Source organism: Trachurus trachurus (genome assembly GCF_905171665.1).
Source record: "Trachurus trachurus genome assembly, chromosome: 8".
In the NCBI taxonomy this organism is placed as follows: Eukaryota; Metazoa; Chordata; class Actinopteri; order Carangiformes; family Carangidae; genus Trachurus; species Trachurus trachurus.
The window spans coordinates 3,662,160-3,676,651 of NC_139905.1; the positions used below are offsets into that span (position 1 = coordinate 3,662,160).

The 14,492-nt window shown below is 43.1% G+C and overlaps 1 protein-coding gene across 1 annotated transcript in view; it reads left to right on the top strand.

Moving 5' to 3' along the window:
* LOC310989795 (uncharacterized protein) overlaps nucleotides 1-14,492 on the top strand; it is a gene marked incomplete at both ends in the record, with an annotated part of 133,069 nt that overhangs the window by 78,679 nt on the left and 39,898 nt on the right. The window contains one exon of the mRNA XM_083976944.1: nucleotides 12,424-12,546. Within this exon, the coding sequence (XP_083833070.1) occupies nucleotides 12,424-12,546 (123 nt within the window). The remainder of the gene's footprint in view (nucleotides 1-12,423; nucleotides 12,547-14,492) is intronic.

A 14,492-nucleotide genomic window follows, 5' to 3' on the forward strand; every position in this document is an offset into this window, starting at 1 on the left:
CATTATTAACACATCTGATATTTATTTTCTTTTGTAGCATAATCGGTTGATTAGAAATGGCAGAAATGATGAAACATGACACCAAACCACTTGATTTTTAAGTAAAAACTGCTCAAGTTATGAAAATTGTTGCGGACTGACGGTAAACTAACAGATCTCAGCTCTACAGTACTGACTGGTGTCTCTCTGTGTACTATTATATATTAAGTTAACCCTATAGCCCAGACAGAGAAGAGACAAATGTTGTTTGCAGATGTTTGCTGGGGTAGGACTTCACTGTCACCCTGTGGTCAGAGTGAGGAACTGCAAAAACATTTTACTGTAAAGATTTATTGTTTATTCTGAAAATCAGCAAAGTGTAACTCAACAGTATCTTTCAACACTTATATAAAGTAAAATCTGTTCCTGTTTTTTTTAAAAATTCGTTTTCCTTGTCAGCAGTAGCCTACAGTTTCAGCTGTTTCCTGTAAACACCCAGAGGGAGGAGATAGAAAGTGAAAGTAGATTCAGTTCAAACGCCATTTTAAGACGGCATGAAGGAGAGTGACGCTGCGTTAGGTGAGTGTTAAACAACATTATTATTATTATTATTATTATTCACCGTTAAAGTCTCGAGTCTCAGTCCCTGTGAAGTGTGGAGGGAAGAAGAGTCAGAGTGAACTTGTGTCCACACAGGGGACAGCAGGAGGACTTCCTATTTTCCACAGGGGTATGCCTATGGGTTTAGGAGTGTCTGCACATTTTTTTCTTCATCTTCGTCTCCTTTTTTTCTTTTCATCATCACTGCGTTTGTCCACATAGAAACGGTGTAGACAACCAAAACGGAGCATTTGTGAAACGATGATGTCACCCACACGCCACCCACTAGGCTACTGAAGGCAGCAGATAGGACTATTTCTTTTTTTAAAAGAAGAAAAAGAAAAAGTGAAGGAAACTTAAGTCAGACAGCTGAGCTCTGAATCCTCTGTTTATTTAACCTCTTAATGTGAAAACTGCGTGTTTGACTTTCAAAATAAAAGTTTATTCGTTTATTAATTTAAGGATCCCCATCAGCTGCAGTTATTCTTACTGGGTGGGGCCTGACTATTACATGATTCGTTAATACATAACAAAAGAAAACAATATAATATTAAAAATAATAAATACAAAGAACATTCTACTCATCTGGATCAAGAATGCTGCTCCAACAAAAAAATCATGGCACAACATCGTTATGGACTGCATTCCTAGTGAATACATTACATGTATGCTTCACTCCAAAATAGATGCTTTATAGGGTCTGGAACCCTTACTTGCAGCATATCGGGCCCACGCTGTCATCCTCCTTGCTTCGTGGATTTCCCAAATCAGCCTAGCCTGTTTTCATAACTTTGTTGATCACTTTCTAACAAACACCTTCTGGCCTTGTTATGTTTGTATGCTCTGTATTGATTGTCATCTGGATACTGCCTTGTCTTGCTGCAGGAGATTGATAGGGAGGGGGCTGGTCAGAAAATGTGCCCACTGTCATTTATTATTTCCATAACATTTTTCTATTTACTGTACCCTGCCCCCCCCCCCCCCCCTCATTTCTGTCATGTCTGAGCAGTTCTGTGTGTTTTGTGTTTAAAAAAAAATGCAATAAAAATATTTTTCAAAAAATAATAAATACAATCGATCACACAATCAATCAAACAATCAATCAATCAATCAATCAAACAATCAAGCAATCAATGATTGGGCAGACAAAACATTATCTCTATTTAAAACACGCTGTTTTACAAGTAATTTTAATTGAGATCCAGAGAAGATTAAAAAAAATCTATCACAGTTTATGATTAGTGACGACTTTTATTGGATTTGTGACATTAGAGCACAATTTTCACATTACCTGGTCCACATCAGACCAGATTTAGTTTTGTGGTTTTTGATAAGAACCAGATCTACTGTGAACTTGGTCCGATGTGGTCTAGATGCAGAAAAACATGGTGTCTGTTTTTTGTATTTTCCACAAAGAAAACAAAAAAACAGGTTTCATTGTTTTAAAGACTGGTTATCTTCTCTGGAAAAGTGTTTTACACTCAACACAAAATGAAAGACAGTTAAGAAGTGAAATAAACAGAGGATTCAGTGCTCAGCTGCTGATTTAATTTTCCCTTAACTTTCCCCTTAACTGCTGAATCTGAAGCTAAGGTCAGCGTTGTTCAGTGTTTCTGGTTTCCCTCTCAGACTGACTGAAGTCCTGAAGATGAGTGTTAATGTGGAGGAAGAGGAGGACGGACCAGAGTCTCCAGGACCCATCTCTCCGTCTCTGAAGAGTGACCGGTCCAAAGGAAATCCTCCATTCTTCAGTCCTGAACCTGAACCTGGACCTGGACCTGGACCTGGACCCTCCTGCTGGTCTGTGAAGAGTGACCGGTCCATATTTGATTTTCCAAACTTCAGTCTTGGACCTGGACCTTCAGACTCCCAGTAAGTGTGACCTGCTCCAGCCTCTTTACCAGTGTTGAGTGTGTTGAGGTCCTGCAGCTCACTGGGCCTGTCCCAATATGCACACTCGATCACACTTACACACTTGGCGTGTGCGTTCATGGACTTAGTGTCAGTGCTCAGTGTGTCCCATTTCTCCAACGACCGAAAGTGCAGCGTGTTGATTTGCACTTTACCCACACTGACGGTAAGACCGCATCCGAGCGGTATTTGGCCAAGTATAAATCCCACAATGCACCACGGTGAAATCCGCCGTCACCGGGAGCCACAAGCCACGTTAGGAAATGCGATTAAATTGATTTCAATAAGATGAAATTAACTTTCTATCTCATAATTGACCCTTCGCGTAAGCCCCGCCCCCTTGGTTACTGTTGCTACGCCGGGCAAGCTTTCACTCCCAGCCATGCTCCTGGCAATATTTGGTATCGATTTCAAAGGAAATATCAGTAAATTTCTGGATAAACTGTTCTGAGATAATAGAGAGAAGAAGTCACAAAGATCATTCAGAGTTTTCAGTGACGTGACTCGCGCAGGAGGATAAAACATCTGTTCAACGACACGACTGGACAATGTACAGAGCAGCAGTAAGGGCTGGTCATTTTATCGTCTATCAACCCACCAAGACTTAGGTCATCTCACTGGTTGTCAAACTGCAAGTTTTTGGGCGATTGTGAACCACATACAGCTTTCGCTGCTGTTTTTTTTCTCCCACCGCTGTATCAGTCAGTGAAAGCAGTCCCTGCCTGGAGGATCCCTCGCCTGAAAGCCCAGGTAAAAGCCCTAAAAGTACAGCTGTCATTTCGGAGGTGAACATATGGTTATCCCCATATTTACACTTGCTCAAATCGAAAAAAAAGTCCGCTCGTATCTGAACATCTCTATATTGCTGCTGCTGCTGCTGCCGCCGCCACCGCCACCATAGTAGCAGCAGCAACAACAACATCCTTCTCTACAAACAAATGTTTTTCGTCCTAGTCTCAAAATGTGTCCACAAAAGCAAACGTAATGACTCGCTGCGGAAAGCTTGCCAGGCCTATAGTTACGGTTGCTAACGTAGGATTGGTTAATAGCCGTTTGTGGGAGGAGTTGGCGAGGGGTCAATTATGACTTTTTAATGTCATATTTTATATTCATCATGCTTTTTTTCCCCGTTTTTCTTGTTTGTTTTATTTACTTACAGAGTTGGGCTTACACATTTATGATTTTAATTTTGCGTATAGAGACACTTTAGGAGTAGATGAGACTGTGATCCAGCAGCACTGTTTATTAAAACTGTTGCTGTGCTGTGTGTGTGTGTGTGTGAGTCAGGGGCGTAGATGACGTAGGGTTGGTGGGTTTTGTAAACCCATGGGCCCTCTTGTGGTGAAATCCTGCGGCCCCCCCACACACTGCCGAGGATTTTTATTTTTTTGGTTTAAATCAGGGGCGGGCTGGTCATAGGGAGGTTCGGGACGCGGTTGACCGCGGCTGCCTTCCGTCGCAGCGGCAGGTAGCACAGAGTGTAACATCAGACTGGGTCACTGCATTATGTTGCATATTAAGGGGGGATACGAGCGGGCGCGGCCCCTCCAAATTTGAGCTGATCCATGCGTCTATTACATCAAATTAAACAACAGAAGCTGGTCTACAACGTGTAAAAACCATGTTTCTATGACCCAAACACAGCCCAAACACTACTCAAACAAACAACTAAACATCAAACTTCATGAAGCACCTCTGTGTGGACCCAGTCGCCACATTTCTGGCTCATATACTACTGTGCATTATGCAAAACAGTACACAGCTACCGCAATATGAAAGGGCTACAAAGATTGGAACGTTACATAGCACCCGCGGCTGCACGGCAGAGAGAGAAGACAACAACCAGCAAAGTCCAGCAAACACAGACACTGCTTGACCAAAACATGGTTGTACATTTCCTCTTACCTTTGCTGTTTTGCCGTGAAAAGTTTGTTTTATGGGTAAATCCCATAGACCAGCACCAGGGGTGCTCATTACGATTGGGTCGATCGCGTGATGAAGAACAAAAAAAAAAAGTATATTTAAAAAAACACAGTTGTCTGGACAGTAGCCTAGACATTTTTCTCACAACCGACCTCAAAAGCGAGGGCAGGTCCGCCGAAGCATCATTCCGGGTGAATCAGCTCTCCGCCTGTTGTCTTTGTTGTCACTTTGTTACCGCAGCCACAGAGCGCACATGGCTACTTAATTATGCACGTGCTGACCATATGGTTGTGCTGAGGCATTCTGGGGGAGTATGAGATGTGTTCATGTCTGCACCATTCTTGGGTCCGGTGTGATTGCGGAGAGTTGTGCGTACGCACAGCTTGATCAGTGTTTCCCACTAATTATTTTTTTCCCTCACGTGTGTTTACGTGCGGTGCGCACGCACGCGAGAGAGGTGGCAGGTTGAGAGGCTGACTGGAGGAGATGAGAGATGGTGAAACGCTAGCATGATTATTAAAAAAACACCATCTCTTATCTCTGCCCGCACATAGACAGACACAGGTTCACATACAGACAGGGGCCACGGTAAATGCAGCTGCAGCGCTATTAACCCCCCGCATAGTCCGACAAACAACTGGATGACCAAAAATGTATGGACATTTATTGTGCCATATGGATTCATGCAGTTATGAAAGGTAGGCTACACCGACATATTGTATATGAAGTGTTATGTATGTTCATATACTAGGCTATATAAATAAACGTGAATCATCATTTTGACTTGGTCACTTGAAAAGTATAGCTCTCAGGCTGAAAAAGTGTGAGCACCCCTGCCATAGACTGTAAGGTAAATCCACAATATTTCCAGTTTGAACAGAACTTTGACAGGTGTTAGCTACATCTAAATCGGTCCGGACGGGCTTTAGGAGAGGCCGAACCTTTGTTGTTTTTTTGTTGTTGTTTTTTTTTCAACTTTATTTAAAGTTGTAGCAACAACAACATTTCAGTCTTTCCAGCTCACATTCGTTACAACAGTAACAGCACACTTGATTGATTGATTGATTGATTGATATCTTTATTTCGATCATGTAAACGACAGTGTAAAAAAAATAAAATAAATAAGATAAAATAATAATATAATAAGTGAACAGAAAAATGTATACACAACATCTCATAAGCAACGCAGTTTACATGAGCGAAAAGGAGTAGGAAGAAGTATAAACTTATCTAATCCTACCCCTATAATTTTAACTATATGTTCTAATTAAACATTTTACACATTACACATTTTAATCCAATTAGTAAGTAATCAAACACCTTGTGTGAATTATTCAATGTACCTCTGGAGAATCATTTCTTTATGTCTTTTTTTAAACATGATTACACTCGAAATGTTTTTGATTTCAGTACTCATATTATTCCACAGTTTTACTCCACAAATGGTGATACAGAAACTTTTCTTTGTTGTGCGAGCTCTACCAACCTTTAGATTTGATTTCTCTCTTAAATCATAACCTTGCTCTCTTTCATGAAACATTCTCTGAATATTTCTTGGTAGCAGATAGTTCCTTGCTTTATATAATACTTGGACTGTTTTATGCTCCACCAAATCAAACAATTTTAGAGTTTTAGATTTCCAAAATAAGTCATTGGTGTGTGCCCCATAATCAACCCTGTGAATAATTCTCATTGCTCTTTTTTGTAGTATGAAAAGTGGCTGAAGTGCAGTTTTGTATGTGTTTCCCCATGTCTCTGTACAGTACTCTAAATAAGGAAGAATCAGTGAGTTGTACAGAATATAGAGTGATTTATGATCTAGGACATGCTTTGCTTTTACCAAAACTGAAATACTGCGAGACAGTTTAGATTTGATATGTTTTATGTGAGGTTTCCAGCAAATTTTGTCATCTATTATCACTCCCAGGAATTTATTTTCATTTACTCTTTCAATATTTACACCATCTATTTGTACCTGTATTTGATTGTGTATTTTACAGTTTCCGAATAACATGATTTTTGTTTTGTTCAGATTTAGTGATAATTTATTCTTGTCAAACCATTTTTTAATTTTACTTAACTCTGAAGTGATGACATCCAAAAGTTGCTGCAAATTTTCACCAGAACAAAAAATGTTTGTGTCATCTGCAAATAAAATACATTTAACTAGACTAGACACATTACAGATGTCATTAATATATAGGACAAAGAGTTTGGGTCCCAACACTGACCCCTGGGGGACACCACATGCAATATCCAGACATTCTGACGAACAGTCTCCCATCTTCACATATTGCTGCCTGTTTCTCAAATAACTTCCCACCCAATTCAAGGCAACCCCCCTGATCCCATATTGCTCCAATTTATAAATCAATCTATTGTGGTTAATTGTATCAAATGCTTTTTTTAGATCAATGAATACTCCTGCTGCATATTGCTTTTTATCTATGGAATCTGTTATAGTTTCTATAAGTTCTGTTAGAGCAAGTGATGTTGAATGGTTTGATCTGAAACCATATTGACTGTTACTGAGTAAGTTGTGTTTTTCTATAAAACTGTCCAATCGGTTATTAAAAAGTTTTTCTAGTATTTTTGAGAATTGAGGAAGAAGAGAAACAGGCCTGTAATTTGTGAAGTGGTGACGATCCCCAGTTTTGTACAGCGGTGTTACTTTTGCTAGTTTCATTTTATGAGGAAATTGCCCGGTTTGGAATGATAAATTGAAGATATGAGTGAGTGGTTTAGAAATCCCAGCAATAACCCTTTTTACTGTTTTCATATCTATGTCATGACAGTCAGATGACATCTTGTTTTTACATTTATTAACAGTTTCTATAATTTCTTTTTCTTCTATTGCTCTGAGAAACATAGAAGAAGGATTCCTTTCTATGACCTCCTCATTGGTACTTCCAGTCATTGGTGGATCGGGGATTTTTTCTGCCAATTTCGGTCCAACACTTACAAAGAAATGATTGAACTTATTAACCACCTCCTCAATATTATCAACATTTAAATCATTATCAATAAAATATTCGGGGTAATTAGTCTGTCTAGAGCCATTTCTTATTATACTGTTCAAAATATTCCAAATACCTTTAATATTGTTTTTGTTATTTTCTAATATTTCATTATAATATTCCTTTTTACGTATTCTCATAATGCTAGTTAATTTATTTTTATATTTTTTATATTTGTTTTCAGCTTCTGCTGTTCGATGTTTTAGAAATTCTCGATATAATGTATTTTTCTTTTTACAAGCGTTTTGAAGTCCCTTTGTGATCCACTGATTATCTTTATGATTTTGTTTTTTTCTATATTGTTTGATTGGACAATTTTTATCATAGAATACACAAACAATTTTTAAGAATTCATCATATGCTTTGTTGCAGTCATTTTCTTTATATATTCGTTCCCAGTCTTGAGCTAGCAAATCATTTCTTAATTTAACCATAGACTCTTCTGTCCTAACCCTTCTATATTGTAGTTTGATATCCTGTTGGTTATTCATGTGGCTGTTGTTGTAAGTTGTAAAAACAGGCAAATGGTCACTGATATCACAAACTAACAGTCCGCTCACTGTGTCATTATCTATTTGATTAGTGAAGATATTATCAATAAGTGAGGCACTATGGGAAGTAATGCGGCTGGGTCTGGTGATTTTAGGATATAGACTTAAGCTGTATAAAGTGTTGATAAATTCTTCTGTCATTTTGTGTTTATTTTGGTTTAGTAAGTCAATGTTAAAGTCACCACAGATAAACATGACTTTCTGACTTATTCTTGAGAAATTTTCCTCCATCCAGTCCCTGAACAAGTCTATGTTTGAACCTGGTGTTCTGTATATACAACTCACAAAGATATTTTTCTTTCTCTCCATTACAATTTCTATAGTAACACATTCAAGAAGATTATCTACTACTACTGACAACTTTTCATCAACCTTGAAATTGAATTTCCTGTCCACAAACAAAGCAACACCACCACCATTCTTGTTTTTTCTGTTTACATAGACCAATTCATATCCATCCAGTTCAAAGTCAATAGCCCGTTCACTGTTCATCCAAGTTTCTGATACAGCAATGATGCTAAAAGGCTGTGTGATCTGGCTTAGGAAATATTTTATGTTCTCAAAATTGGCATACAGGCTCCTGCTGTTAAAGTGGATTATTGATATTTTGTTTCCAGATTTTATAGTGTTGTTGAACTGTTCTTCAGTGTAATAGTAGCAGTTGTTCTTGATGTTAGGGAAAAAGTTGTTTTCTGGATCAATGTCATTTTCTATGTCCTGTGGATGATACTCAGTATATTGAAAAGGGTTTAGCTCTAGATCCTCATATTCAGTAATCCTTTGTGTAACATTATTATTTCCAGAATGTGTTTGGGTTGTGTTTGTTATCATTAAAAGTGTGTGGGGTTACCCATACCTGCTAGGCTTGTTGCTCTTGGCTATTTTGGAGTACTGCTGCGAGGACGAATGATCAGTTTGTCGTGCCGTAGGTAGGCAATGTCCCCCCTCTCTCTCGCAGCTCTCAGATCTGGCATCAGTTCTTTCCTCTTCCTCCTCACAGCATCTGTGTAGTCCTCATTTATGTAGATTTTACTTCCCTTCAGGTTCTTGGTGTGTTGTAGAATGGTTGATCTGTCCTTATATCTTAAAAACCTCACTACTATGGGCCTGGGTCTGTCACCTCCGGGTTTCCCTGTGCGATGGGCTCTCTCCATCTCCATGTCCTTCTTTAACTGTAGCTTTTCAGCCAGAACCTTCTTCACCTTTTCCTCTGTCTCAGCCCAGGTTTCTCCTGGTGACTCCATTATCCCATCAAAGACCAAATTGTTTCGTCTGGACTGTCCCTCTAAATACTCCATCTTGTCAGTGACAACTAGTAAACTGTCACACACTCTAAACAAATCTGTCTGCATGGAGTTGCAGCGATCAGCTTGATTAGCATTATTTGTTTTGATGTCATCCACCTCTTTTTGGGTAAATTGAAGGCTTGTTTTTATGTCTTGTAGTTCTCGTGTTAATGTTTCCATTCTGGTGTTCGTGGAGTCCATTATTATTTTAACAAAGCCTTTAAAATGTTCTTGCTGTTGTTGAAGTAAAGCTGTGAACATGTCCTTCTGCTGTTGTAGCAGTTCTGATACTTGTGTGAGTGAAACATGATCTTCATCAGATTTTCCTTCTGCTCTTAATTTAGGTGGCATTTTTAGCTCTGAGTAACAGTACTCAAACAAAGTACCTGCCCTGGCCTGGTAGCTAGCTGCTGCCTGCAGGTGGCTGCTTCTGGGCTGCTCCTGGGCTGCTCCTGGTGGCTGCTCCTGGGCTGCTCCTGGTGGCTGCTCCTGGCTGGCCTGGTGGCTGCTTCTGGGCTGCTCCTGGTGGCTGCTCCTGGGCTGGCCTGGTAGCTAGCTGCTGCCTGCAGGTGGCTGCTTCTGGGCTGGCCTGGTGGCTGCTCCTGGGCTGCTCCTGGTGGCTGCTCCTGGGCTGCTCCTGGCTGGCCTGGTGGCTGCTTCTGGGCTGCTCCTGGGCTGGCCTGGTGGCTGCTTCTGGGCTGCTCCTGGTGGCTGCTCCTGGGCTGGCCTGGTGGCTGCTCCTGGGCTGGCCTGGTGGCTGCTTCTGGGCTGCTCCTGGGCTGGCCTGGTGGCTGCTCCTGGGCTGGCCTGGTGGCTGCTTCTGGGCTGCTCCTGGTGGCTGCTCCTGGGCTGGCCTGGTGGCTGCTCCTGGTGGCTGCTCCTGGGCTGGCCTGGTGGCTGCTCCTGGTGGCTGCTCCTGGGCTGGCCTGGTGGCTGCTTCTGGGCTGCTCCTGGGCTGGCCTGGTGGCTGCTTCTGGGCTGCTCCTGGGCTGGCCTGGTGGCTGCTCCTGGTGGCTGCTCCTGGGCTGGCCTGGTGGCTGCTCCTGGTGGCTGCTCCTGGGCTGGCCTGGTGGCTGCTCCTGGTGGGCCTGGTGGTGGCTAGCTGCTGGTGGGCCTGGTGGTGGCTAGCTGCTGGTGGTAGCTAGTAGCCCCTTGGCCTGGTGGTGGCTAGCTGCTGGTGGGCCTGGTGGTGGCTAGTAGCCCCTTGGCCTGGTGGTGGCTAGCTGCTAGTGGGCCTGGTGGTGGCTAGTAGCCACAGGGCCTGGTGGTGGCTAGTAGCCCCTTGGCCTGGTGGTGGCTAGCTGCTAGTGGGCCTGGTGGTGGCTAGTAGCCACAGGGCCTGGTGGTGGCTAGCTGCTGGTGGGCCTGGTGGTGGCTCGTAGCCACAGGGCCTGGTGGTGGCTAGCTACTGGTGGTGGCTAGTAGCCCCTTGGCCTGGTGGTGGCTAGCTGCTGCTGGTGGCTAGTAGCCACAGGGCTGGTAGTTGTCTGACTGCTCAGATCACTTCAATTCACTTAAGGTCTTTGTTTCAAGTGTTGTGTTTTAAAATTGCCTCTTGTGTGGAACAAGTAGACAATTGTGAGCATAAGTAGTAACAGTTGAGTGAGTGACTTTATCAGAATCAACCACTGCAGAGATAATGTTCATACATTGTACAATAATTTGATAGAGGTTTTGAGCTTTAGCAGCATCATTCTGAAGGACACTCATCTAAAATATGATTTAAATTTTTTTTTTTTTTTTTTTTTTGGGGGGGGGGGGTTCTGTCCTCTATTTGTGTATGCAATGTGGCCCGCTGCGCACGCGGGCCCCTTGGACCTCAAAACCCATGTGGAATACAGCCCAGCTACGCCACTGGTGTGAGTGCATGTGTGTGTGTGTGTCGTAGTTGTGCTAGTGTGCGCAATGGCACAGGCTGCACTTGTCAAGTGTGTCCCGATTGCTTTTAAATCAACCCCCACACGCTTGGCCACTTAATCCATGCTGAACACTATATGCAAATATACGTTCCGCTGGCAAAACGTCACCAAAGTGTGTGTGTAACCAAGCGCACTGAGCCAAGTGTGGAGGAATGGGACAGGCTCAGTGACTGTGAGTCAACAGGAACTGGTTCTTGTGGTTGATCAGTGTCTTCATACTAACTGTTCAGGTCTCTTCATGTTTCTTCTGAACTGATCTGATGAAAGAACGTCTGGACTTGTTCCTCCTCCATGTTCTTCCTGCAGCTGATCAACATGAGCTTTAAAGACGTGGCTGATTCCAGGTGGTTTGGTGAACGTTGATGAGCTGGTTTCTAACAGAGTTTACAGCAGTTTGCAGGATCATTTTACAGCCTGAAGGATGAGTTTCACATGTCAGAGACTTCACTGTAGACACTGTCTGAGCAGCAGCATCTGGATTTGTCCACAGAGATGATGTCTAATGAGTCAGGAAACAACATTCTTCAGCTAAGGGACTAAATGCAGTAAATGGAGTCAGTGAAGGTTGAATCCTGAGTCTGGTGATTTTCCGTCTTTGTCCTTATTTTTCTGATAAATCAGATGTCAGATGCAGAGTCCAACGTGTCCCAGGCTGAGAGGACGTCCTCCTCTGAGCCATAGAGCTCCACATTAAAACACATCAGTGAACCACACTGTGTCACTGGGGGACATCAACACACACTGTAGTTTATTTAGACTCCGTCCTGCTGCCCCACATACTCACTACAACACCAAATGTGGATCAATCCGCTGCTGAAAATAGTCCCTGACAGATGTTTCCTGTGTTTCCTCCTGTTGGTTTGATAGAAACTAGAGTGAGCAGCTGTTTGAGGAAATGACTGAGTCTCTTTAAACATGAACCAGCTCAGCTCAGAGCTGAGAGACACACAAAGTGTTGAGACTGACACTTCACTACAGTGTGTGGTGCTGCTGTACTCTGACGTCACTGTGTAGACTTCCCACAGTGCATCTGTGTTTAGAGAACTGATCAAAGATCAGGCTGCTAGGTGGTTGAGTGCACGTCCCGTGTTGGCATATGCCTGAACTGCTTATTGCCAGCTTGACTCTGAGGCGATCTTTAGCACATGTCATTCCCCCAGTCTCTCTACACTATCCTATCAAATAAAGTGAAAAATGCCACAAAAATGTGTGAATAACAACATGTTTGTGTTTGCAGAGGTCAAAAGCTCAGACTGAGAGCAGAGTCTCCAGGATCCATCTGTCTGTCCGTGAAGAGTGACCTGTCCAAAGATGAACCTCTTTACTTCAGACCTGGACCTGGACCAGGATCCATCTGTCTGTCCATGAAGAGTGACCTGTCCAGAGAGCTTAATCCAGACTTCAGTCCTAGTCCTGGACCTAGACCTGGACCTGGGCCTGGACCTTCAGAGTCAAGGTAAGAGACGGTTTCTACTGTAAACTGAGCTGAAGATGATTCAGTCATTAGACTCATGTGAAGGAAACAGAGAGAAACCAGGAACCAGATCCATCAGACTGATGAAGCACAGCGTCCTCATGTTCCTGTGTCATCAGCCTCAGTCAGTGTGAACGTTGCTGCACCAACACCAGCCCCGTCTCCACCTCCACAGTTTCCATAGATACGCCCACAATCAGATGATCTCATGTCAACACCTGTGTGAGCTCCACCTGTCTGTAGAGCTGTCGGTGGACAGAAGGACAGAGAGGAGACATGTCTCCATGTTGGAGGAGACACTTTAAAGGAGACATATTCTGCCCCTTTTCCACAAATTAAAATAGTTCCTAGGTCTTAAAGACATTATCTGTGACATGCTTTGGTCACCCCAAGGATCAAACATAACAGCTCTTTTCATCCTCTCAAACCAGCCCTGTTCAGAATGACTGGTTTCAGTGTCAGTCTCTTTAAATGCAAATGAACCACTGCTTGCCCCGTCCTGCTCCTTCTACCAGTACCAGTACCAGGTAGGGGTGATATTATGCAAACTCGAATCCTAAGCCGTTTTCCCACTAAAATTAGCGGGTCGACGCGGGTTTTTTAAACGCAGGTCGACCGTTTTTTTTTACAATCTGGACCTTATTTCTAGCATAAAATACGATCATTTACTAACCCAGATAACTGTGGTGTCATTACAAGTCGTTCCGACAAAATTAGCTCCAGCCGAGAGCCCTTTATATCCATTTCAATCAGACAACTCTGGAATGAGAAGAAATCATTTATTGAGCGTAAGCATAGCAAGCTGAAGCACAGCATGGATAGCATATTCTTGAGCATGGCTGCAGCAGGTTTGGCGTCAGGCTCTGTCTCATATTCGTTCCTTGAATGATCTGCTTTGCCAGACATTACAGGGAATAAAGCGGACCCCCCATAGGGAATCAAGAGCCCACAGGTGGATGCTGGGGAGGAGGTGGGTTTGCAAAACCTCATGGGCAGCAAGGCAGCAGCAGCAGCAGCAGTAGTGAAAGGCAGAGCAGCAGCAGAGTAGAAGCAGAAGCATAGCCAGGGATGAGCAGATAAGATGGGGATTTAAATAACCCGCCCTATTTGGGCGAGGAGAGCATGTGACTGATCAGCTGATCAGGATGGGCGCGGCTTGAGTTGTCTGCCTGAACTAGCTTCGCAGGCTTCGCAGGATATAATGCGAATACACGGGGCAGTGCAATGCAGCTTCTAAATAAGACATTATCTGCCGCAAAACTCGTTCATTTCACCAATATTTTGTAATGATACGCTAGTGCTATTCCCCTCTGAGTCCGGGGTTAGCTGTTATCAACATCCGGGGTCTGTAGATTGACCTACTGACCTCTGACCTGGATGATGTCATCTCTAAATGCAGAAATGTCTTGACAGGAGGAAGAGGAGTGGTGTCTCTGTGGACCAGCAGCTGTCCTGCTGTGGTCTCTGTCAGGACGTCCTGAAGGATCCAGTCTCCACCAGCTGTGGACACTGGTTCTGCAGACAGTGCTTCACCTCAGACTGGGACCAGTCTGGTTCTTCAGGACCCCCCTCCTGTCCCCAGTGTGGACAAAGACCCAGAACCAGAGGTGAGCTGCAGACAGCCAGTCAGAGCAGCTGTGGACAAAGTGAGACTGAACATCTGTCTGCTGATGTGGTCATTAGTGAAACCAGGACCTGTTGTTTTCTCCAGAGTCATTGTTCCATCACACAGCACTGACATTTAAGATGATGATTCAAACCTTCTCTTTGTTGTCTGTAGTTTTTCTGTAGCTGATGAAAATAATCTTATTAGATTGTCAGACTCTCTGTCT